Below are 27433 nucleotides of genomic sequence, written 5' to 3'. Positions count from 1 at the left end.
CTTTCCCATTATTCACACACACCTTCTTTGTGAATTTCAGCTGCTTCTGGTTAGTTTAAAGCCCTCCTGCTCTTCTGAACCAACTTCTGGTAATTTTCATCAGCATTAGTAGAGTTTCTACTATCTTCAACCTTGAAATGGTAAAGGTAGTTAAATATCGGTATTAAGGCTGAGGATTAACTGCACCCATATTATCATGCAGCAGTTCTGCTGGAGATTGGAAACCATAAATACGGAGGTGAAGATGACAAAGACTTACAGAGGGTCACTCTGAGTGAGCTGTGGGGCTGTGTGTGCCTACATAGGCCCGTGGGTTGTTGGGTCATTTGGTTGTCGGCCCTAGTGCTGCTGTGGACCTGATGTTAGTCTGTGGACTGTGGCATATTCCGGCATATTTTGCAGATGGGGTGCACAAATATTGGCCAAATGTCATACATTTCCCTTTTAGGGACTTTTCTAATCGCCAGGTATATGGAATTAAACAGGAACTTTGCATGCCTTCATTTCAGCATATATGAACCTAACCCTGCCTTTTATTTGTTACTGTGAATGATAACTAACACACTCGTTGAGCTATCTAATGTTTGCTTATAGCATCTCGCTAAATCCTCACAGAGGCCCGTATATGTTAGCTATTGTCCCTGTGCTATAGATGAGAATCATTAAGCAGAGTAATTATTTCATTATGTGGGATGTCTGAGATTACAGAAAAAAAAAAGTGTGCAAGATTTTGAACCCAAGTCTACTTGATTATGCACCTCCCTCCCCTTCAGCCTTCCCACCAAGGGCACTGCTCAGTTTAACCATCTCACTTAGATTTTGGAGAACCTTTGTAGATCTTTGCCTATTCATAGAAACTCCCCTCCATGCATTGCATAGTTCTCCCTGTTTTTCTTTACTGGTCACCTCTGGCCACATGCTCCAGGCTCTTCTCCCTTGTACTGTGAATTGACCCACTGATCAACATGTTCCTGTTTAGAATCCTGCAGGGCCTGGGAGCCTTGGTGGCTCAGTCACTTAAGTGTCCGACTTCAGCTCACTTCATGATCTTGTGGTTCAGGAGTTCGAGCGCAGAGCCTGGAGCCTGCTTCGGATTTTGTGTCTCTCTCTCTTTCTGCCCCTCCCCTGCTAGTACTCTGTTTCTCGGTGTCTCCCTTTCTCTCAAAAATAAAACATTAAACAAATTTTTAAAAAAAGAATCCTGCAGGGCCTGGAGCTCAGGGATTGATAATGGGGTGCCGCATCAGAATCCGCTTGAGCATGTATTGCAAATACAGCTCCCTGACTCAGCATCTCAAAGTCTGGGCTGGACATCTGCATTTCTAAGAGGTTCCCTAGGGGATTCCAGGAGCAGTTGAGAACCACCTCTCTGCTTTTATGGATGCAGAAACTGGCTGTGAACGAGGTGGGTGAGAGAACAAGTTTAAGGTTGATTTGAAATTTTTCTGCAGAGAGTTAGGGGTAGCCTATAGATTGGGGCAGTCGCATCTGCCACAGTGGAGACTCCTGCAGGTTCAAGGTGAGAAGAGATCGGAGGGCTCAGTAGTAGCTGGTTTATCACAGTCTTGTATTTTTCCAGGCTCTTTATTTCCAGGCTCTCTGCCATGCTGTATTTGTGCATGCACATGTAAGGTAGAGAGAGGGAGATAGGCAGCAGGAGGGGAGAACACGGTAGCCTGATCTTGTGGTGGCCTCCCCATTCCTCAGTCTCCTCCTTTCCTTCTCTCCTCACTGCTTTCACCTGCAGCCATTGTGTGGCTTGCTTTACAGTACGGCCTTGTATGTCAATTCAATACATCTGTGATGCGGATATTTCCAAAGCATCTCCTAAGACTGGTTTCAATGAAATGGCATGGTCTAGGGATTATTACAGCACGATGTACTGAGCTGCTCTTTGCCAGTCCCTGTTCTAAATCTAGGAGTAGGGAGCTGCACAGCCATTGCCTTCATGGAGCTGTCTTTCTTGTAGGGACCGGAAGATAAATCAATGACTATGATTGCTATCACTCCTCCTCCTCTCAAAAGAACAGCAGTCTAGGAGTCGAGTCCCTATGATGACCCAGAGGCTGTGCCCATCCTAAGGAGTTTATCCCTACAAGTGTATCCCTGTCAGAGCTCTGGGAGCCCTTTCTCTTTCCTCTCATTTTCAAAAGGAAGCCAGGCCAACTGGCTTCTCATCCTTTTCTGCAAGTGACAGTGACGATTTGGGGTAACTTTGAGAATCTGTGCTTTGTGTGGAGACAAAATTCTTAGTGTTTTTAACCAGGTATGAAATAGGCCTTTTAGCTTTGGAGTCGTGGGAAAAAATATGGGCCTAGAGGCCAGAGGCTTAGCTCTATGCGCTAAGGAAACACGGGCATACTCGTGCCTTTCTCTCCATCGGAATAGTGACATTCTCATCCCTGTGGCACAGGTGCAGCGTGATGTCATGTATAAGCATAACTTCATACGGTAACTTCCTCTTCCATCTGTAGAACATTTTACCAGATCTAGATTACAAGTGGATATTCCTGTGCTGTAAGCATTTATTTATTTTGGGGAAATGCGTTATTCACCCTAGAACAATGTGGATGTTCACAACTTCTGAAGGCAGAATTCTAAAGGGGCTTCAAGTTAGAAGGTGGCTGTGTCACCCTGAGCGATCGGCCGACGTTCAGAACGTTCACTGCCAATGCTTCTGCACTGTGCTTGGTGAATTCCCCAGAAAATCGATCAGCCTAAATACGGCGCCTAAGGCTGTGTAAGGCTGTATTCGGTGACTGTCACCCTCCCATCCCTTCTTCTTTTCTTCCTCAGTTGTGGCTTTTGGCTTTGAGTTTGTATGTTTACTACTTTATCGGGATATATTTTGAACAAAAGCAATGGAATGAACTCAGTTCCAGCTCTGGTATTAATTTTCTTTCATTTCGTGTTCTTTTCCCTCGAATGTCCCCCAAGGGCTTTGAAGCTGCACCATCTACTCACTTAATCCCTCTGCACCTGAGTTTCCTTACCTGCAAAATTAAAGGCTTCAATTCTGTGATCCCTTCCAAATGAATAGGATTTTATTATTTCTCCTCTAGGGGCTCCCTGGTGCCGAGTTAGGGGTACAACTTTTAGCTGTGGAGCACAGAAGATTGGCCAAGGTGGGCTCTCAACAGGATCGCTGGCCTAACCTGTGTGCGTCTCTTACCCTGGGGTCTCCAGCCCTTACTATTTTTCACTCCTCCGATCCGGAAGTCTTTTGAGCAAGAACATTCATAAAGTGCCCATTGATTTGTACGTGATATAAATGTACTACTGTACTAAGATGCATATGTTAGAAAATAAGATAAAAAGCTCATGTTAAGAGGTGAGAACAGTAATTTAAACCGTAAGTTCACACCTTTCTTCCCCTACCCCAGGCGATTGTCTTATGCGCCCTACTTCAGAGGAGTTTCGCCACCACAGAGCTGCACAACTCAACGGGGTCGGGAAGTTAACGGTCACATTCCAATTCAAAAGCTGCAATATGAGAAATAGGAACATTTGTTAAGCTCAGCCGTCTGTCCTTGTAAGACACCCCCCCATCTGGCTTATCTCCAGATTTAGGGTCAAGGATGAAGAAGATCATACAGCCATGAATGATTGTTCCTAATTTGTAAATGAACACATAGTTACTTCCAGGCATTCTGCAGACAGGACAAGAAGACAATGTTGGAATCACAGCGCACTGCATCTCAGTACTGGAAAACAATCCAAGGCTTACGTTGATTTTTGTATCCTGATGACATGTACTAGGCATGTCTTTATATATCTCTTTGGATGGTTGTCTACAGGAAAGGAGATTGGGGTGGAAAAGCATTGAGCTATGTACTTACTTTTCAAAACAAAACTAATCAAACAATTGGCCTAATGTCTTCAAAGCAAGCTTATAGAATATGCAGGTTTTCTTTTTTTTTTCTTTTTTAAAGTTTTCATTCATTTTTTGAGTGACAGAGAGAGAGAGAGAGAGAGAGAGAGAGAGAGAGAGAGAGAGAGAGAGCATGAGCAGGGGATGGTCAGAGAGAGAGGGAAACACAGAATCCAAAGCAGGCTCCAGGCTCTGAGCTGTCAGCACAGAGCCTGACGCAGGGCTCGAACTCACAAACCATGAGATCATGACCTGAGCTGAAGTCAGACACTCAACCAACTGAGCCACCCAGGTGCCTCCCCCCTTTTGTTTTCTTTTAAAATTTTTAAAACTTTTTAGAATATGCAGGTTTTCAAGGCTAGTAAAATACGCATACATTTTGGGGCTCCTGGCTGGCTCAGTCAGTAGAGCATGTGTCTCTTGATCCCAGGGTTGTAAGTTTGAGCCTCACATTGGGTATAGTGGGTGTAGAGATTACTTAAAAATAAAATCTCAAAAAAGTATGCATACATTTGGTATAAAATTAGATTTCAAGAAAAATCTAAAATCCCAAAAAAAATATGAGATAAAAAGTTGAAAATTTGGAATCCATGTCTGTGGGCTCATAGGGATCAACTATAGAGATATATTGTGTATGGAAGTCTGGTTTTTGGCAGCAGTTTAGAACAAAAGTACTAAAGGTATAGTTGAATTCAAATTTCCTATAAGGCAACTATTTGACAAAGTTAAGAAAGCTAATGTAATGTTAGGTTCTATTAATGGAAGTTCAATATCAGTGCTATGAGTGATGCTTCTGAAGTACTTGATAGTTTTCAGATTATATTTGAAATAGTGCATGGAACGTTGGTTATTAAGGGAAAGGGAGATCAACAAACAAAAGAGACCATGTAGAGGTCTGGCCACAATGATGAAAGCCCAAATAAGCAGGGGTAGGACCTCTGAACTGCTCCTGTTTAAATCAGAAGAGAAGGGATGTCTGGGTGGCCCAGTTGGTTAAACGTCTTTCTTGTGAGTTTGACTCAGGTCATGATCTCACGGTTCGGGGGAACCAGCCCTGTGTTGGGCTCTGCACTAACAGCGTGGAGCCTGCTTGATATCCTCCCTCCCTCCCTCCCTCTCTCTCTCTCTCTCTCTCTCTCTCTCCCTCCCCCTCCCCTCTCCCTCTCTCTCCTTCTCTTCTCTGCCCCTCCCCTGCTTGCTCTCTCTCTTTCTCTAAAAATAAATAAACTTAAAAAAAATAAATAGGAAGAGAAGATGTGGTTTTCAAATAATGGGGTCTATTGTATCAATGAAAACGTCAGAGTATTGCTTTAGTGAATCAGGAGACAGAACTAGAACAGAGGTCAGAATCAGAAGCAATTATTAGATTTTCATGAGTAGGCATGTTATGCTTTTGATGACCTGGGCCGCCTTCAGTGGGTGTGCATCTGACTTTGAACCACCGTCCCCAGTAGTTTCCAGGTAGGAACTGTCTACGAAGCTGAGTGTCCAAGACCGACAGATGATGAACTTTAATGACCTTGTAGATCCCCTCCACTTATGAAATTCTCTGAGACTTTTCAGACATGACATCTTGATTGATTAGAACTAGTTTGGGTTTGTAAAGATCTAGAAAACCCATAATTGTACTTGCAGCGCCTGTTTTCCTGTGTGCTAAGGTTTCTGGAGGTAGGAGGAAGAACGTGAATTTGGAAAACATCACCCAAGTGATTCATGTACACCCGCTGTCTAAGATAGAATGAGAATAAAGGAGTTAGATTATTCACATAAGTACTTATTCATCCTATACATAAAACTCTATGGAAATACCTAGCTATATATTGAATGCCTGTTCCCTTAATGTAGCAACTGGCTAACTATGGGTTATCCGTTTCCTCATCTATAAAATAGCAATGATAGTCTTTATAATAGTGATATTATTATTAACAGCAGTTAATAGTAGTAGTTCCTACATACCGAAAGGGTATTCACTCTACTGTGGGGAGAGAAGGAGGGCATTGCTTTTCTAGGGAAAACGGTGGCCTAAGTTAATTATACTAGGAAGGTTCTCCATGCTGAGTTGGGTAGGATATGGTTCAAGTCATTTTTCTTAACTAAGTACAAGTTCTACAGTATTTATCAAATACACGTGTCTTGCTGATTATTTAATTTCTGACTAGACTATTGCTTTCCCTGCTTGAATAGCAAGGGAAAAGCGTTTGGTGGAAAATTGGCCTAATATGTGCGAAACAGCTGCTGGAATCCTGGCAGCTTGCTGTCCGGCTCGGCAGCCAGGGAGCTGGTGTTCATTAGCTCTGCCCTCCCTATCAGGTAAACACTGCAGCTGATGGAAATTACAGTCCCCCGTTTCAGGGGACACAAGGATAATTTGGCTGTTCCTAAAAAGGCATAAACAAAATATTGGCTAAGCACAGACAGATGTTAAGGTTACACTCTGTACATGAATTCATGTACTTGAATTCACTTTAATGGAGTTGAGCTTATGGTGTAAGATCTTGCAGCTCATTATAACTAAGTTGTTATGGGCTGCTAATTTGCTAGAAGCTGCTGTATCATGAGCTAGCCCAACTGCCTTGATGGGTCTCCTGGTAGTTAATGTGGATTAAATGTGAATCTTTTATTTTTTCCCCTGTGGTCTCCCATAATGATATTAGCTTGTCTACAGTGTGACAAATTCAGTGTACCAGGAGCATCTGGTACCCTATTCTTTATGACTGAAAATAAGCCTGCAAACTCGATACTGCACGTCCATTAAGACATTTCCCCAAATTGGGGAGAGGTGGAAGGGTGGCGACCATGGAAGGGATTTATTGGTCACAGTTCATTTTGCTCCAGTGTATGTAAACTAGCTCAACAGTGGTACATTCATCAATGCTGCATTCCTACAAGTTCTCGCTGCATTCTCAGGATGCAAATATGGATATATTCCTTGTTAGACTGAGCTTAATTTATTCCCAGAAGAGGAATTTCAAAAAGAAAAAAAAAATAAAAGGAAAAGAAACTGAATTTTCACAGCTTGAAGATAGGTTTATATTCATCTTTTGAAGTTGTTTTGGGAATGGATCACCCTGGAACGTTCAAGTCATGAAGCTACTTTAGTAAGGAGGGTATTTTTTTAATTGAATGCCTAGTCTTGTAAAAAATGAAAAGTAGAATCAGATCCCGTTGTGCCATTTGGATTTAAACAAGTAAATGTAAGAATGTTCATGTTTTGTTGTCACTACCTAAGCAGTGAGGAAATGTAAAATGAAAGACTTGACTTGTCATTTATATATAGCTTGTCTACAGTATGTAAATGCATATTGCATACCTTATCAAGAATAGGGAAGACCATTGGGCTAGATGTCACTGTGTTATCATCTCTGCTATACCATTAGCTGAGTAATCTTGAATTATTCACTTAATCTCTTTGATTGCTAGTTCCCTCCTCTCTACACCAAAGAATTATATTTCATATCCTATATTCTTCTCTGGGGCATTTGAAGATAAAATAATTAGAGTAATAATACAGCTGTTATTATTCAAAGACTAAAACCATTATACTATTACATTAGAGTACAGTTATAATAATAACTCCCTCTTACCTGATGTCAGCACTGTGGTGACCTCAAGCCCCTCAGTCAATGGTAGATGTGACATTGGCAATTAAAAACCACTCTGGAGGCAATGAGGTGAGCTCTGAAAGGCACATCAAAAAAAAATAATAATAAAGAAAGAAAAAAGGAAAAAAAACACAGGAAAGAAATGTCAACAATATAAATGAAGCAGAAGAGAAATGAAACTATTTCTTTGGTTTTAGGACCCCATAACTGTGTCCAGAATGCCAGAGGACTTTACTGTGTCCACCTAATTATGAAAAAGCTCTGGAGGAGACAGGAACGTTTAGGGACAGGCAAACTAACATCCTAGCAGGACAATGCTTGTAATGTAACATGAGATTCATGTCAACACTGGAGACCTTCAGATGTCAAAAGCCAGTTCAATGTTTTTATTTCCTTATCAAATGGGTTCAGTAAAATTTCAAAGGATTTCTTAGTTGGAGTATGGAAACAGATGAAGTGGTGCATCACATTTAATGGATGAGGAAAATCAGCATCGTTGTTGAATATTAACCTGTTATTTAAGTCACAACTTCCAACCTAATTTGCCTGATATTCTCTCCAGTCCTGCACACCAGTCAAACCGCACTCTAATTACTCCCTGAAACACTTACATACACCTTCAATATTTGTCTAATTCTGTGCCTCCATTCATGCTGTTCCTTCCACTCATAATGCTTTTCCTCAACCTTTTCACACAGCCAACCACTAACCTCTCATCGTCCACCTCGGGTGCCACCTTCTGTATGTGCCATTATCCTTGATGTTCTTCACCTCACCCTCTCCCATCTTCCCTAACTGGATGTTGCCTTTGAAATTAATTTGTATCCATCTCATCACAATTTAGCATTTTACTTTATATTCTGTTTAATTATATACAGATTTCAACTCTTTTGCTAGACTTAAAACTATCAACAAAATCTCTGTTAGGGTTCCCCACAGAGAGAGAGAGAGAGAGAGAGAGACAGAGAGAAAAGCAATTGAATATATGGAGATATATAGAAAGTTTTATTATGAGGTCAGGATGAGATGATTGTAGAAGCTGAGAAGTCCCACAATCTGCCGTGTGCAAGCTAGAGGCCCATGAAACCTGATGGTATAGTTGCAGTCCAAACTCAGAGAACTGAGAATGAGGGGAGTCCATGATGTAAGTTGGTTTGGTCTGAGTCCAAAGGTCTAGACAACCAGGAGTGCCAGAGTCTAAGGGCAAAAGAAGATGGATGTCCTAGCTCCCATGGAGAGACCAGACTTGCTTTTCTTCTACCTTTTGTTCTGTTGAGCCTCTCAACTGATTGGATGATTGATGCCCACCAGAATTGGTAAGAGTGATCTTCTTAGTCTACTAAGATTCAAATTCCAGAAACACCAACATAGACAATGTAAGAAAGAATGTTTCTCAGTGATTTGGGCATTCCTTAGCTGAGTCAAGTTACGTAAAATTAACCATCGTAGGATCCATACCTGAGCTAATTTTGTACCCATGTCTTTGTCATCCAACACCTTATAGAACGCTTTGCCCCTAAATATTTGTTGTCCTACTGCTACTTTATTCGTTCATTCAATTAATGTGTATTTGGCGCCTAGTGTGTGGTTGGTATTAGAGATCTGGATTAGAAAGGTATCAGTATTTTTCTGCCTGGGAATTTAGCATTATAAAAATAGGAACTCCAAAATAATGGGTTCTTGTGGTATGCTGGCAGTCAAGAAAGTGTTGATGGTTTAATCCCCACCTATGGTTGCTTTTAGTGAGAAGACAGTATTCCTTTTGCATTTTATCTGTGTACCAGAGAAATCTGATATCGTAGCACTGAAGAGATACTAAGCAGCAATGTCCGCCATACTACTGGAGATAAACTTTGATTTCTAGGGATCTAATGACAGAACTCCTTGGAACTTTGGAGCCAGTGAAGATACTTAAGTCATCTCCTCATCCTGAAAAACTGATAGGCACTCAGCTCAAAGAACTACCAGTAAAATTCATTAGGGATTTTTATGTTAGGAAGATGGTAAATCGTGGGAAAATTGATTATTTTGCCATACAAGTGTTACAGCATGAAAGTATATGAAGATGCTGATTTTATAATTGAGGGGTCTTTTTTAATGTAGATTTTACAGTTTGTCAAGAGAACTTTGGAGGCTAGGTCAATACAAAGCAAATATTTCCTGGGGCACCTGGGTGGCTCAGTAGGTTAAGCGTCTGACTTTGGCTCAGGTCATGATCTCACAGTTTGTGAGTACGAGCCCTGCATCTGGCTCTCTGCTGTCAGCACAGAGCCCGCTTTGGATCCTCTGTCTCCCTCTCTTTCTGGCCCACCCCTGCTTGCGTGCTCTCTCCCTCAAAAACAAATGAAAACATTTATAAAGCAAGTATCTCCTGAAGCTTTTCTCAGAATCAGAAAAGTGTTCTTTCTTACTCTGTAAAGTATTATATTCTTTCTTTTCTTGGTGGCCCAGCAAAGGGATAATATCTTTTGAACTTGGGAGTAACTAGTTTACTAGTGACTAGTAACTAGTGTGCTAATTTGTATGTAATTAGTATACAGAGTATTTAATTATAATTAAACTATAGTAAAGTGTGGAAGAAAATGTGAGAGGATTAAGTTTTAACTATTTTAGGTTATGTCTGTAATTTCAAATTAATAATACTATATTAACTTGCAAAAGCCTATGTTCTGTGTAAACAAAAAAAAGTATGAATAGAGACCGCCAGTCAGATTCTCAACATACTCAGTTCCTCAAGTTGATATCAAGACTTAGTAGAGATATCGTGATGCGTGTGATAATAAATATTTCTCTTAATGTTACAGAGTATTGAGCTATTGAAGGGTTAAATGTTAAGAATTATTAATTTTCATTTTTAGTAAGTAAGGAGTCACTGAAAGGTTCTAAGTAGATGAATAACAGAATCACATTCATTAATATTTTCAGGATAATTTTTTACTATATTGTGGAGAGCAGACCGAAGGCAGGTATGAACAGGGGCAGACACTCTAAAAATGAGTTTAGTTTTGCAGGCGTGTGTACACGACTGTCCACTGACACCCAGTGTGGGGTAGAATTGGAGTGGTGGCAGTGGAGATGGTGGACAGATTGGAGAGGTAGAATTGGAAGCTACAAGTCTGTTCTCATATCCAACGTGGGTTTTCCCCCCACACCAAGCAATTACCTAATACCACCTGGGTGTCCTACAATTCTGACACTCTCTACCTGGAGATAGCATCAGATCCCACAAGTTAAGATTCAGTCCTACAGCCGCTCCCCTGGCCACACATACACTTCACATGCCAGTGGCAGATCCAGGTTGTCACGTGTCCTTCCAGCCAACCAATCAGCTGTAGATTGTGTTCCATTAATTTACTAGAGCTGCTCTTAGAACCCAGAGAAGCATTTTACTTACTAGATTATTGGTTTATTGTAAAAGGATATACCTCATGAGCAGCCAGCTGGAAGTGATGCATAGGGCATGGTATGGGGGAGGAGCTCAGCGCTTCCATGTTCTCTCTGAGTGCACCCCTCTCCCCAAATCTTCATGTGTTCACCAACCTGGAAGCTCTTTGAACCTCATGATTTCGGGTTTTTTATGGAGGCTCCAATATGTAGGCACAAATGATTAAATCATCAACCATTGATGACTAAACTCAATCTTTAGTCCCTCTCCCCTTTCTGGACACCCTGGGGTATGGGACTGAAAGCCCAACACTCAAATTACATTGTTGGTTCTCCTGGCCACCAACTCCCCATCTTTTGGTGTGGTCCAGAATTTCATTAACAACAAAAGACACCTTTGTCATTCTTAGCACCTAGGTAATTTCAAGGGTTTTAGGAGCTATGTGACAGAAATGCAACTGAAGAACAAACATATTTCTTATTATAAATCAAAGTATCACAGTGGTATTTAATGATCTATTGTGCACATCTGGGGAGAATAAAGTCCAGAATCATAAACAAATTTGGGGACTAGGTAACTTGGGTAAATGATGGTACCATGGACTAAGATAGGAAAACAACAGAATGAGAACAGGTTTGTAGGTTGTCTGTGATGTCAGTTTTGGACATGAACCTGTGGATTTTCTAGAGTGGGTGCCGTGGACAGTTGTGTACCCACCATTATTGGTTATTGAAGCTGTGAGGATTGGTGAAATTATTTGGACAAAAATCTAAGAAAATAGAAATTTAAAAGAATCCCAATGAGAAGAGTAGCTTGAGAGAGTAGGAGGCATCCACAGAGAAGAAGAGCAGCCAGAGAGGTGGGAAGGAAGGCAGGGAGGTGTGTATTGAAAACCATAAGAAGAATTTGTTTCAGGAAGAAAGGAGAAGCCAACAAAGTAAAATGCTAACAATAGGTTACAATACTGGTGGCATATGGTAATGAGAGCATATATAATTATTCCATTGGTACGAATATTTAGCTATTCAAATTTCAACAAAGCATTGAGTGAGAAAGGATAAATATTGGCCTTTGTCACTCAAACATTTCTATTCTAAATAGAATTATTACTATAATTCTTATTCTGTAATTCAAGTTAGTTATACAAAAGACATACAGTATGGGGGGAAGAGCAAGCACAATTCATGGAAAAATATCATAGAAATTTTGCATTGGAAATGCCACAAAAGTATCTTTTATATTTTATTTTTATATTCCTTCTTTTATATTCCTTCAGATCCCTTAATCAGTGTGCTTTAGGCATGCATGCTGTTGCACACTTTCTCATATTGACCCAAACATTATTTTTTGAGGTCAGACATTAAGTCATCCATCCATCCACCCATCCACCCATCCATCCATCCATCCATTCATCATTTATTGAGAGTGCTATATATTAGGTGAGAAGAAGATGATAATGTAAAGGCATGACCCCTGCCACCAAGACATGTATGTGCTAAGACAGAAGACAAGTATGTAGTTAAGTTAATTCAATAAAACATTGTTGTACTATGAGAGTGGTGGTCATTTCTTGTCATGTGTAGGGGGTGAGGGTGAGGCCAGGAATGTACTCATACAGAACAGATGATAATTAAAGGAATCAATGTTGGGATTCAACACCATAAAACTGAAAGGCAAAAGCATATTTCCTAAACATAAGGAACAGAGGAACGGTGGGGAAGAGGAACTGGATATTTGGAGCAATGGTCGTAGAGTCAGCACATGCAAAATCCGTTGGAGGAGATGCAAGTCACTGATCTTGTCAGAGCCTAGTGTTTTGGTACTTCCTCTTTTACTCTTTAAATATTGGAAGGCTGCTCTCTCCACTGTGGTGTAAACATAGACAAAGCTGTTGGAGCATAGCTTCTTATCGTCGTCCTTGCCCTCACAGGGTGTATATGAGTTTCAAAGTGGCACTCTTACAAGTTAAGGGTCATTATTAGAAGGAAATATTTCAGTTGTACTGTGAACTTGAACACAACAATAAGTATAATTCTTCCAGTGGTTGGACATACTCATCCCAGTATTTTATTTCTAGAAAGACAAGGAAAACTAAGAAGAGAGTATGAAATGGTACAAACTTCAATAAGGAAGTTTGTATTGTTATTTTGGCTGGATTGTTCCCGATTCTATAGCCTCCATTAAAATGGTGGGAACAAATAATCCTAGATTTTTGAGGCAGTGGAGTTCTGAACAGTTAGAGCTGGCCTTTGAGTTCTACTCCTGCCTGATCTTTGGGGAAGCTCCTGACATTTTTAAGTTTGAAATGTCTCAGACAATAAAATGCCTTATTGGATCAGTGTGAGGAATGAATAATTAATGCATGTAAGCACTTAACAGAGTATGATACATGGTAAGCAAATACTTACAATCTTGATTGCCATTATTATGTGCTACTATAATAAATAGAGTAGTCATTCCTAAACAGATATGGGCATAAAAATTACTAGTAGAAGCTTTTCAAAAGGTACATGGTAGGGCCCCATTACCTTTAAGTTTTTATTCTGTAGTTCTGGGTTATGTATTAGGTATTTTCAAAGTTCTATAAATAAAAATGAAAAAAAAAGAGGGGCACCAAGGTGGCTCAGTTGATTGAGCGTCCAGCTCTTGATTTTGGCTCAGGTCATGATCCCAGCGTCATGGGTTCAAGCCCTGCATCAGGCTTTATGCTGAGCATGGAGGCTGCTTGAGATTCTCTCTCTGTCTCGCCTGCTCACGTGCTCTCTCTTAGATAAATAATATGGAAAAAAGTTATAGAAATTATCATGTTATAGTTAAGAGTCACCAATATAATACCATCACTAATTTTTTGAATGAAACTTAGTGGATTTTTACATCATTTTAAACTACCAAGAACTATGGCCTTCTTTATTTCATGGAGTCTTGTCATTTAGGTGACTTAAGTAAACTGTGGTAAACATGCTTTATTCGGATAACAAAGCATTTGGTAAAATGTCAGAACAAAGCAGATAGAATTCTACAGCTTGAAGGAGTTGGTCAGAAAGAGGCATTTCATCATGTTTTTATTTTATTGAAGCCGTTCTGGAAAGATGCCTATGATTTTGCTTCAGGGTGCTGATTCCTGTCATCTGCTGTCTTGCTAGGTGACCCAGAATGACACTGTGGTTGTTTAAAACATTAATCTGTCAGTTTTGTAAACTTCCATGGACAGCTCTTTGCCATAGTTTTTGACTCATCAGTGAGGTCTACACAGCGTTACAGTTGACATTGATTTGTTCCATTCCATCCTGACATCATGGCTTTGTTCTTTCCAGATTTGTTGGACACTTTGCTGTAGGCTTCCTATCATTACCCTGTCATGTGTGCCACCATCCCTTTGATTTGGCTTCAGAACATGTCTCAGTGGGATGAAATTGACATTGCCAGGAGTTTGTGGCTATGAAATCAACTCATTCATGTGAAATAGGAATTAAAAGTGATGTGGGGGGAAAAGGTCACCTAAGATTATCTGATGGTATAAATCCTTGATGGACACAGGGATGGGGGGCACTGGGAAGCAAAACCTAATCTACACAGTGGAAAAAGGACACGAGCTAGAATACGGTCCTGGAAATCACTGCATCCTAGGGCCTGAAGAGAGATGCAGCGATCTTCCATTCTGTCATTTTATATAGAACTAGCAAGGTTGCATTAGCATTGATGCTTCTGAGAATGAGGCCTTAGAACCTGGTGTGGGATATGGTTAGGCTTGGGTAAGGAGTAGGAGGACCGACCAGTGTAACTTACAATAATCTTGCTGAGAGCGCCCCTCAGATGGTAGGTACAAAGGCCAAGGACATTTGAGGTTCACTCATACTGTAGTTTGTACTCCTTGGCTCTGAAGTTTCTGATTTCTTTTAGAAAAGGAACTGACCTCCAAGTAAAAAAGGCATTAATATCTGCTCCCTTGCCAAAGTGGACTTTTTAAAAGGGATAACCCCATAAACATCTCACCGAGTTTGAGTGGCCATCAACTCAAAATTATTTCACATGCCATGAAGAAGGCCACAGTGCTTCTGATCAAACTAGAATACACTTTCAAATATAAGTCATCCCAATTCAAGAGTGAATAAACCCAGAAGCATTAAAAGTGAAGTCTTAGAACTGATTAAACATGGTTCATAGACAAAGTGGTAAATAACTTATCATACCTAAGAAAATGAGTTCTAAACAGAAGAAGGAAAAACATAGGCTAATTTATAAGGAAAGTCTTGGAAAGGTTTGTAAGAGTGGGGACATGGGGTATGACGTATAGTTCTACAAACAGGAGATTGTTTGCAAATCTGTTTAAATATCAATTGACCCCCAAGTCCCTGACCCTACCATACACCAGATGACTGTTCCTCTCCCACATTGGCAAACACTAGAGGTGTAATATCTGGAGGGGATGAAATTAGAGTCTCTTAACTCAGGGGCATGAGGAAGAGTGAGTGATAAAGTCGGTATTGAAAGTTGACTGGGAGTAAGTGAAATTTTACTTACTAAATTTTGAGCAACCCCCCCCCCTCACCCTGCCGCCAGCCTCTACCCCTAGACAGTTTTCAGAACAGGGCAGCCACATGTGTATACTCAAAGATGGAGCTTGAGAGAGCCATCTTTGGGAGTTCTGCATGGACACACCCACTGATTCTCCTGGAAGAGCACAGATAACCAGCTCGTTTCACCAAGGGTCTGATCAGCTCTCTGAATGCCCTCTCAAATAGAAAAAGCCTGCCAGGGAATTTGATATGTTCAAAAGCCTAGAACGTGAAAGAAAGACTCTAAAACAAATGGAAAATCATTATAAAATAGGAAGTATGCAAAGAGAAGAAAACATAATATTAACATCATGGAGAGAGGAAAAAAAGATTTCACATAAAATAAAACATTGGATGATAATTAAAAGAAAGGTTCAGAGAACAAAAATGAGGTCTTAGAAATTTAAAGTATAATAATATATTGACACTGATGATGATTAAATTGAGGAAACTTCCCAGAAAGTAAAAGCAAAACAGAAAAGAGATGGGAAGCTAGAAAAGAAATAGATTTAAATAAGAAACTTAGTCAACTGATGTATATAACATCTGAAGAGTTAAAAACACAAAATCAGCAACAAGAAAATGTTTTCTATTTTTTTTAATGTTTTTTTAATTTTTGACAGAGTCAGAGTGCAAACGGGGGAGGGGCAGAGAAAGGGAGACACAAACCAAAACAGGCTGCAGGCTCCAAACTGTCAGCACAGAGCCCGACGCGGGGCTTGAACTCACGAGACATGAGCTCATGACCTGAGCTGAAGTCGGATGTTTACCTGACTGAGCCACCCAGGCACCCCAAGAAAACTTTTTTTCAAGGGAGAAAAGCATGAAGAAATTTTTAATAGAGTTATACAATTGCCTAGAACTGAACAATGTAAGTTTCTGGATTGAAAGGTCCCACTAAAGGTCCTGAAAATGTCTCACATTTCAGGACTAAAGGTCCTGAAAATAGACATATCACAACAGAATTTTAGAACACTAGGGACCAAGAAAAGATACAAGTTTTCTGGGAAGAAGTAAAAGCAGATTTCACGCAAAAAATAATAAAAATTTATAATGTTTCACACTTTTCAACAGCCACACTGGAAGGCAGGAGATAATGAAGTGCTAGCTGAAAATTCTAAGGGAAAATTATTTCCGACCTAGAATTCTCTACTTCTGTAACTAGTTTTAGAACTAAGTTTGAGAGTAGAATAAAAACATATCAGATATGCAAGATCTCAAAAAACTGCCTCCCACTCTCTCTTTCTCTCTGGAGAGACATTTTCTACCAGAAAAGGAAACAAAGTAGGAAAACGAAATAGCAGGTCTAGAAAGAGGGAACCCGGGGCGCCTGGGTGGCGCAGTCGGTTAAGCGTCCGACTTCAGCCAGGTCACGATCTCACGGTCCGTGAGTTCGAGCCCCGCGTCAGGCTCTGGGCTGATGGCTCAGAACCTGGAGCCTGTTTCCGATTCTGTGTCTCCCTCTCTCTCTAACCCCTCCCCCGTTCATGCTCTGTCTCTCTCTGTCCCAAAAATAAATAAACGTTGAAAAAAAAATTTAAAAAAAAAAAAAAAAGAAAGAGGGAACCCACATAAGAGAAGGGCCAGAGGAGATCCCCAGCTTGAAGGTGAAGGGAGGGTCCAGGATGACCACTGTGTAAAGAGGCCAGATTAGAACAGGTTGGAAGACACCAGCAGAGAGTTTTTTTCAATGGATAGAACTGATATGTTCTCTCCTGTGTTGGATTTATTGAGAGAAGTTGATATCAAGCAAGGGAAGTTTTTGGTTGGATTCATGGTAAGTACATAGACAGCTGAACAAGTGAACAGTAGTAACAAAAAAGACAAGCCATTCATTTAGAGAAAACAAAATGTTTGATATTGGTGTTAAGAAAGCCATGGTATGAAGCATGTGCATTTTGATATTGTTCCACTGAACATCAAAGTTTAAAATATGTAGAGAACATGGGGGAAGATGGGCAAAGGGTCAATGCAAGATGGCAGATGGGGAAATGGAGCTAAATCCTTGTCTTCTCTGGGAAATCAATTGATGATGCCTATAACCAAAAATTTCAGGAATAATAGTATTTGAAAGTTAATGGAGATTTGGATATAGAAATCAGTAAAGGAGTTAAAAGTGCGTGACTCTGAAGAAGAGAAAACGAGAAGGTGGAATTGCTGCTGGTTTTCAAACAAACTTGATCAAATATTTTACCCGCTTCAATTTGTACATATTTTTTTTTAAATTTTTTTTTCAACGTTTATTTTTTTGGGGACAGAGAGAGACAGAGCATGAACGGGGGAGGGGCAGAGAGAGAGGGAGACACAGAATCGGAAACAGGCTCCAGGCTCTGCGCCATCAGCCCAGAGCCTGACGCGGGGCTCGAACTCACGGACCGCGAGATCGTGACCTGGCTGAAGTCGGACGCTTAACCGACTGCGCCACCCAGGCGCCCCTCAATTTGTACATATTTAGATGGATTTAACAATGATAGTTATTTTCCCTTATACAGTTAGAAATATAGATGACAATTAGATTATCTTTTTATATATAATTTTATATATTTATATTTTATGTCTGTTATTATATATTTATTATATATAAGGCATGTATAATTATGTAATATGTAAATAAGTATATTTTTATATATGTATAAAATCAAAGAGGCACTGATTAGAAGGAAAAAAGCAAAACAAAGAAAATTTAAACAAAAGAAACATCACCTAGATAAACCTTTAACAGCTCTTTTAAGGATTGCACAAGTTTATTACAATTGATGAGCTGACTGAATTCTGAAAATAACACTATGATGAAATCATTTCATAGAACTGCTGATATTTTTTAAGTCCTATGGAAGTTTTCTCACCTTCACTTGTGACCAGGAAATGCCTTCTTTGAAAAAAAATACTTTGTAACAAACCATTTAGCAATTTCATTCCAGGGAACTTGATACCAGGATCTTGTGTCATTTGTTCACCCACATGCACCTAGTTCCAGTTACATATCCAGAGTTTTACTCACAAGATAAAATGATTACTTAGGACCTAGTCCCTTCCTTAAGAAGTAATCATAATACTGAAGAGATAATCATAATAAAGTACATAAAGTATGAGAACAAAAGTATAAACTGATTATCATTGGATCCCAAATTATAGCATTACAGACTCTTGAGAAGTGGAGATTAGAACAGCTGGCCATTAAAGGAAAGTAGACCTGTTGCCCATTAATAGGTTTTCCATTCCCATCTACGTTGACCTAACAGGCCTCACTTAGGAGACCCTGGGAGCCTTCACTACCATGGTCAAAACTATCAAATACCATCCCCTTTCTGCTCGTCACCTTCATGCCTACCACTGTTCTGTTGCAACGTAAGACTCTGCAGGACCGCCATCTTGTGTCTTGGTAGGTGCCGGTCGTCATTCTACCTTACTCTTACAGGAGACGAGGTTGACGAAGAAGTCTTGATGCCTTAGGATGTGAAGTCCACACAAACAGTCTCAGAATATGTTCTGAGTCCATCTTCCCACTTCATGTGGTTGGCATGGTCAGTTTGAATCTTAAGTCATTGGATTCTAGCAATCAGATCTACTCTGTAGAAAATGTCTTCCACTGCCTAGAAGCTCATCCATCTCGTCCATTCTCCACTTCTGTCTAATCTCTTTTCTGTCTTCTCATATTAGAAAAATCATGGCAGGGGCGCCTGGGTGGCTCAATTAGTTGGGTGACCAACTTCGGCTCAGGTCATGATCTCACAGTTTGTGAGTTCGAGCCCCACATGTCTGTGCTGACAGCTCAGTGCCTGGAGCCTATTTCAGATTCTGTGTCTCCCCCCTCTCTGCCCCTCCCCTGCTCACGCACTGTGTCTCTGTCTCTCAATAATAAATAATCATTTAAAAAAAATTTTTTTTAAAGAAAAATCATGGCAAATCTATATTTACTGAATTCACTATGCAGTCTAAAGTTTTCTACTTCCTTAAAGTTTATTTATTTTTGAGGGAGAGAAAACACAAGTGGGGCAAGGGCAGAGAGAGAGAGGGAGACACAGAATCTGAAGCAGGCTCCAGGTTCTGAGCTGTCAGCTCAAGTCAGGGCTCAAACCCACAACTGTGAGATTATGGCCTGAGCCTAAGTTCGACGCTTAACCAACTGAGCCGCCCAGGCACCCTTAAGGTTTTCCACTTCCTTAAATCTAGTTAGTATAGTCCCAATTTATGCAATGGTACATTGTTAAGTAAATTATTTATTGAAGGAATTAATAAAACTGTGTAAGTATGTGTTTTCTGATTTCATTTTTCACATTGAGTTAGCTAAGCCCCTTCAAGAGGCTTTATATGCTTTTATCCTCTTAAAAACATTTAATAAACTGTATTTAATTAAGTGGAATTAATTATTAATTAATTATTAATTTAGGCTCTTTAGGAAAAAGTTATAAACTATATGACAATTTTTCTTATAATACTAATGTGTTATGTGACCTAATGATGTGCTATTCTAGGAGTGAATATCATTTAGATCTGGCTCTTAGTAAATTTTAATGAACTCTGGTATCATATATCTGCTACTTTTATAAAATTTTATCTCTAAAACAAGATAATTTCCACAGAGTGGGGAGATTTAGGTTTTCTAACACTACTTAGCTTTTTCTTCAAACTTCTTTTATCAAAGAATGTCTTCTTTAATCCACATCCCAATGTTAATTCCCATGAAATACAATACAGTTTTATTTAAGCATTATTGATATTAAAAACTGGCTATATTTAATACACACAATTTGGTGAGTTTGGACATATGCCTACACCCACAATACCAGCGCCACAATGAAGGTAATAAAAATATCCATCACCTCCAAAAGTTTTTGCCCCATTTATTTATTATTCGTTTATTTATTTATTGGTGATAAGAACACTTAATATGAGATATACAATCTTTTTTTTTAAAAAAAAATTTTTTTTTTCAACGTTTATTTATTTTTGCGACAGAGAGAGACAGAGCATGAACAGGGGAGGGGCAGAGAGAGAGGGAGACACAGAATCGGAAACAGGCTCCAGGCTCTGAGCCATCAGCCCAGAGCCTGACGCGGGGCTCGAACTCACGGACCGCGAGATCGTGACCTGGCTGAAGTCGGACGCTTAACCGACTGCGCCACCCAGGCGCCCCATTATGAGATATACAATCTTAACAAATTTTTAAGTGCACAACATTCTGTTGTTAACTATAGGCACTGTGTTCTAGCACATGGCTAGAACTTGTTCATCTTGTATAACTGAAACTTTGTAGCTATTGAACAACTCCCTATTTCCCCCACTCCCTAGCCTCTGGCAACCATCATCCTATTTTCTGATCCTATAAGTTTGACTGTTTCACACATCTCATATAAGTGGAGTCAGGTGCCTTTTGTCCTCTGTCACTGACTTACTTCACTTAGCATCCTGTCTTCTAGGTCCATCCATGTTGTTGCAGATGGTGCTAATTCATTGTTTTCTAAGGCTGAATGATGTTCCATTGCAGGTGTCTACCTAGTTTCTTTATCCTGCTGTCTGTTGTCCATTTAAGTGGTTTGCACACGTTGGCTCTCGTGAATAGTGCTACAATGAACATGAGAGTGCAGAGATGTCTCGACTGTAGTTCTTTGGCCATATACCCAGGAGTGCAATTGCTAGATCATATGATAGTTCTATCTTTCATATTTTATGGAACCTCCATACTATTTTACATCATGGCTGCAACAATTTACATCCCCACCAAGAACAGCTAAGCATTCCGATTTCTCTACATCCTTGTCCAACTTGTTATGTTTTGTTTGCTTTGATAATAGTCATTCTAACAGGTACGAGGTGGTATCTCATTATAGTTTTGATTTGTATTTTCTTGATTAGTCATATTGAGCACCTTTTTATATACTTGTTGGCCATTTGTAGGTCTTATTCGGAGAAATGTTTATTCAAGTACTTTGTCCAATTTTTTTTCCCTACTGGGTTGAGCTCCTTCTGTATTTTGGAAATTAACTCCTTTAAGTATTTTCTCCCATTCTATAGGTTACCTTCTCACTCTGTTGGCTATTTCCTCTGCTAAAAGGAAAGGAAGCATTTTAGTTCGGTGTAGTCCTGCTTGCCTAGTTCTGCTTTTGTTTGTTTCCTCTGCCTTTGGTGTCAATCACTTTTTCAAGCCTGGTTTACATCATCACTTCTGCAGTGAAACTGCCGAGAAGAAGGCCATGCTAGCGGTCTTTGTCCTGTAATTCTTCCTCTATTTATTTTGCTGGCTTCTATTGTTCCTTCTACCCTCCAATCCCAAACCTTCAAAGATCTTTCTTTGCTCTTCTTATCTGTTCTTACAGTCTCCCCTTCACTGAACTAATTTAGTCCCACATACTCTCTTTCAGCCAGCATTACAAATTTCACTGAATATATCCACATTCTTTTATTTTTCCAGTTGATTTCTTGGCTACCCACCTGGCCTTGTCAACAACATTCCTGTCATGAATGCTCTTCTATCTATCTCAAAGTCTTTCAGAAACCCATGGGGTTATTCATTCCTAAGAGGCCTGTTGTCCCTCCAAGCATGAAATCTAGTTAGAATTAGAGACTGTAATGTTTGCACCTACACTACAGTTCAAGTATCCCCAGTGGAGTGGAAGCTCACTAATTTTTGTGACAATGTCCTAGGTGATACCATGGAGGCTGTAAGGCCACACGAGTCTCTGAGTTTGAGAACAGGTCCAGCTCTTCTAGTTAACAATTCTAAAGTCTGTTTTCAATTCCAGGCATAAAAACCACACTAAACTCTGCATAGGTCCTGAGAGCTCCCAACCCTAGTGATGTGCTGTGAGAAGAACAGCCCCCCTTCCCCATGAGCTTGAGGCCCTTTGGTTTGGGGTAAAGTAGGAAATGACTGTAATATGAGCGCTAGGCTGGAGGACATTTCAGAACCTGGTCTCTAGAGTTCAGAGAAATAAAAACTATTTAAATGACGAGTCTTAATATGAATGTGAGTGAAATTCATAGTTTATATTGGCATCACATGCCCACCGTGTTAATGGACTGCTATGGCCTCTAAAACAAAAGAATTGACAATAAGAGGAAGATGTCATCTACCCAATATTAGGTAGCTTCTTCAATTAATTACCCCTTGTCTATGTCCAGATCTCCTAAACGCCGTTCTTTAGCTCATTCTCTTTGCTCCTTTTGAAAGAAGAAATTTTTTTTTTCCTGGCCAAGGCTAATAAGCCTTTCACCTTAATGAACGTTTTTGTAAAATGAGAGGAAAAAAAAAACCCAGAATCTAGGAAATAGCGGTGTGATGATGTTTACACAAGGTAATACGTGTAAAGCATTTAGCTCAGTGCAGATACATACATATATCTAACAGGTGTTTATTGAGTAACTTCTCTGTGCCCGGACTGCTCTAGACACCAGATGCATTGGCAACGCAGCACAAAACAATTCCTGGTTTATACATGGTTCTAGAAATAAAGTACTCAATAGTGAGCATTTGATAAAAAATTGTTTCCAATTTTATTCTTATGTTTTGTGCTGTTACGTTAATAAAACATAGGATTGTAGATGAAGAAGAGAAACTTCCTTGCTCCTTGAGGGCCTTAACATTTACTATGTACTCCTTAGCAAAGCACAGGGGAAAATTCACTTAATTACTTCCTTGGTTCATATACACGATGACAAAGTAAACATTTATTGAATGGACCTTTTAAAAAGGCAACATATTGATACCGTTGCCTTAATAAAGAAAATGTCAGTTCAGTTAAAAAGTCATCAGGTAAGTAAAACAAACAAGTAACCCAAAGTAGCCATCTATTTTTAATAATAGTGAACAACATTGAAGAGAATGTGCAAACGCATAAGTATTTGCTTGGTTAGTAGCTCGTTGACTGGGAGTTTTAAGATACGGCAGAAAATATGCATTTACAAATCAAGCATAGAGGAAACTTGTTAATTCTTAAAAACCTTGCGACTTTCAGGTGAGATAGACTAACAGGGCCCGGCAGTACCTTCCCACCTGAAACAACACATCACAGAGAATATGAAACACCAACTTTCAGGACTCTGAACTTTAGGCAGTGAAGAAAGGTGGTTCGTAAGAGACTCAGAACAAATACACTGGGTGCACAATTTCCCCAGCTACAACAGTGTAGAAAGGGGGACCCATGGGGCGCCTGGGTGGCTCACTAGCATGAGCATCTGACTTGACTTCAGCTCAGGTCGTGATCCCACATTTCATGAGTTCGAGTGCCATGTCAGTCTCTGTGCTGACACTGCACAGCCTGCTTGGGATTCCCTCTCCCTCTCTCTCTGCCCCTCCCCTGATTGCGCGCTCTCTCTCTCTCTCTCTCTCTCCCTCTCTCTCAATCTTAAAAAAGAAAAAAAAAGATGGGGGGGTACCCAGGCAGAGCCCAGAGAACTCCCTGCACTGGGGAGACAGTGCGGACAGTCCGTGGAGGTAAAGGTAACTAGAATTTGTGGGGCAAAGTAGAAGGAGGGCGATCACCGCTCAGAACAAGAACCCTGGAGATCTGCAGAGGGTCCACTTGTGCTATTCAGCTGAGACCTGAGAGCCTGCATATGTAAAAGGAGACCGCCAGGGGGCAGGGAAGGAACCATCTGAGAGGATGGGAAGAAACCGTACCTGGGGGCTCACCTGGGGCCAGGAATATGTGTCCACACTGACCAGCCGAACTGGGAAACCCATGATCCATTGGTTGTTGAGTACTTGGAAGGATCCGCCCAGGTAAAGGAGTACTTAGCCCTAGACCAAATGCTGCTCTGTCACCCCTAACAAAGCTGAGCTGCAAGACTCAAGTGTATCCAGTTGCTTCCAAGTAGTTGTGCCCCCAAACAGGCCTTAAAATACCTGTAAGGAATATTAAGATATTCAGCACACAAGGGGGAAATTCAAAATGTGTTATGTTTTATGAAACATCACCATACCATACAGACATCACCCAGTGCTCATCCCAAGAAGTGCCCCCCTCAATGCCCATCACGCATTTTCCCCAACCGCCTACCCAGCGATGAATCACCAGAATCTATCCCCGATACTGTATGTTAGCCAACTTGACAATACATTGTATTTATGAATTTTTAAAGATAAAAAAAAGTGAAAATTGAGATAAAAAATGTAAAACAAACAAAAAAAGATCACTATACCTGACAAGAAGCAGAAATAGGGCCTGTACTCAGGAGAAAAGTCAAGCAGTTGGAATTGACACAGGTGCTAGAATTAGCTAATCAAGACATTAAAACAGGTTTTATATGCGTATTTCCTAGATTTCTAAGTTAAAGAGACATGGAAAATCTACAAGAGACCCGAGGGAAACTTCTTGGGATGTTTGATTCATCAATGTTGGAGATAAAAGTATACTCTACAGGATTAATGGTGGATTAGACATTGCAGAGGGAAAGATTGATTAACTCGACAACCAAAGGACACTGTTCAAAATGAAACAGAGTGAGGGGAAAAAAGGATTTTAAAAATAAAACAAGAATCCATGAGCTGTGGGGCAATTCCACATGATCTAATGTATACTTGGTTATTGTCACTGAAGGAGGGGTGTTACTGGGGAAAACAGAAAAGAAATCGAGGAATTAATGACTAAAATTTTCCCAGATTTGATGGAAATGATAAATCCACAGATTTATCCAGGAAGCCCAGTGAATCCCAAGCGTAAGAAACATGAGGGAAACTACATCAAGGAGCATTATGATCACGTTGTTCAGAACCAGTGATAAAGAGAAAATCATAAAAGGCAGAGAAGAAGGACACTGGATACACTAAGAACCAAATACGCAAATAACAGAGGCGTTTTTTTTTTTTTTTTTTTTTTTTTTTTTTTTTGTCAGAAACAATGTGAGAGGACAAATGCCTTACAAAAAAACGAGGGCAAAATAACAACTCTTGTTAGGCACATAAAGCTGAGAGAATCCACCGAAAGAACTGCATGCCAAGAAACACTGAAGGAAGTCTTTCAGACAGAAGGAGAATAATGCCACATGGAAATAAAGATCTACACACAGAGATGAGAAGCTCTAGAAATACGTGACTCTGTTTGCAAGGCAGCTGACATAACGAATTTCCATGTAGAGGCACCAGGGTGGCTCAGTCGGGTTAAGCGTCTGACTCTCAGTTTTGGCTCAGATCATGATCTCATGGTTTTGTGGGTTTGAGCCCCACAACGGGCTGTACTTTGGCAGCATGGATCCTGCTTGGGATTCTCTCTCTTTCCCTCTCTCTGTGCCCCTCCCCTGCTCACGCTCTGTCTCTCTCAAAATAAACTTAAAAAAAAATAATACTGAATCTCCATGTGCCTATGAAGAATGCTACATGATCTTTAAATATTGTTTTTCACGTGTTATCAATCCAAAGGTATAACTTGGTTTTCTGTTACACAGACAGATGCAGGATAAAATATAAAGCCTGGAAATGAAAATCTTCTGGAATCTGTGTATTTCTGTGGAAAGGAACTGCCAAAAAAAAGTAAAATAAAAAAAAAGTAAAACTTGCTGGAAGAGGCAGTGGAGGTTAGGTACACAAAAATGCATTTTGGTAGAGGTCTTGGCTTTTCGTCCTTATGAATCATCTTTGCCATCCTTCAGAACATGTAAGAATAAAGATTTGAGCTCCCATAACATGCTTCCTCGGTTTTAGCACCTTAAAGGAAAAGTTGAGCTCTCATTTGTAAAGTGTCTCTTGGTTCCCCAAAATAATGTTGTTAACAGAAAAGAAATCTCCTGTGGAAAAGGCCAAGGGCATTTTTAATATGTATGGAGGACACGCCAGATCCCGCTTTTTACAGGTATCCCCCAAGAATGTCCCAGGGTAGCAAATAAAATGAATGCAACTTTTATGGGAAGACACATCTCTGCGATGTGGCGAGTTATAATTCTTCCAAACTAACCTGTATTTTCAGTATTCTCCAGCATTTTTGTTTTCCCCTACCCAAAACATAACTGTGTAGATAACTTATATTTTACAGAAATTAAATGTGACATTGTAAAAACTTTTCCTGAAATTTTTAGTGAAAATATATGCTTTGCTATAATTATGTTTAGTAAAAAAACTTAAGTGTATGGGAAAATATAATGCAAAGGTGAAAATGTGGTACAAAAGTCCTATAATTGGAAGAGCTAAGATCCTTGATGCACTGATTGAATCATTTTTCGTTAATGTTGATCCTTTAACAGTGGATTTCAGGCATTCTTCAAAGCATTCTTCATTGGTTTAATTGTTTTTTTTTAAGGTGATACAGCAAATATCTCAAAAGATATTCATTTAGTAATTAGGTTGTATAGGATCAGTATCATTGCCTTTCTCCTGGAGTTTAAAGCCTACAGAAGTATAAGCATTATTTTTCTTCAGTCTACAATATATGTAAGTAATATTATGATCAAGTTAATAGAGAGGCAGCTAGAACCCAGTAGGGAATAAACACAGTACTCCAAATGATAGAAAAATTGTTTCTTTTAACATTTCATGGAATGTTACAATTTTAATGGAGGAAGTATTAATATCCATTGGGTGCTGGCCACCAGCCAAAGAATAATTTTTCATGGGCGGGCTCATTTAATCCTCACCCCGACTTTATGGAATAGGTATTGTAAGCCCATTTTACAGGTGATGAAATCGATATAAGAAAGATTAAATAACTTACTCAAGGCCCTACAGCCAGCAGGTGCCAGGACTGAGATCTGAACTCAGCTCTGTCCGAACTGCCAACCCTTCTTGGGTTTCACAACAGCATCCTCTGCTTCTCCTATTTGACATCTTGATAAATTGCATTTTCCCCTTGACCATCATGTCACTTTGATAGGAATTCCCCTTTGCAAATAGATGATAGAACTCATCTCTTTGGTGGTTTTATTTCAGGAATTACAGTTTGAGAGACTGACCCGAGAGCTGGAGGCAGAACGCCAAATCGTAGCCAGCCAACTGGAGCGATGCAAGCTGGGATCAGAGACGGGCAGCGTGAGCAGTATCAGGTACTGGGCACGCTGCCTCCTTACAGTTCTGGGCTGTGAGCTGCCAGTG

General features: G+C 40.0%; 1 protein-coding gene across 5 annotated transcripts in view; it reads left to right on the top strand.

The window, feature by feature from the left end:
• CTNND2 (catenin delta 2) overlaps positions 1-27433 on the top strand; it is a 945427-nt gene that overhangs the window by 329738 nt on the left and 588256 nt on the right. For all 5 annotated transcript variants that reach the window (XM_086676153.1, XM_086676178.1, XM_086676183.1 and 2 more), the window contains exon 3: positions 27272-27384. In XM_086676153.1, coding sequence (XP_086532279.1) covers positions 27272-27384 — 113 coding nt within the window. The remainder of the gene's footprint in view (positions 1-27271; positions 27385-27433) is intronic.

Source organism: Puma concolor, chromosome A1 (assembly GCF_028749965.1).
Source record: "Puma concolor isolate L17-30 chromosome A1, mPumCon1.1.hap2, whole genome shotgun sequence".
Classification (NCBI taxonomy): Eukaryota; Metazoa; Chordata; class Mammalia; order Carnivora; family Felidae; genus Puma; species Puma concolor.
The sequence above is the reverse complement of the archived record's forward strand: the minus strand, read 5'-3'. Positions and strand labels throughout refer to the sequence as shown.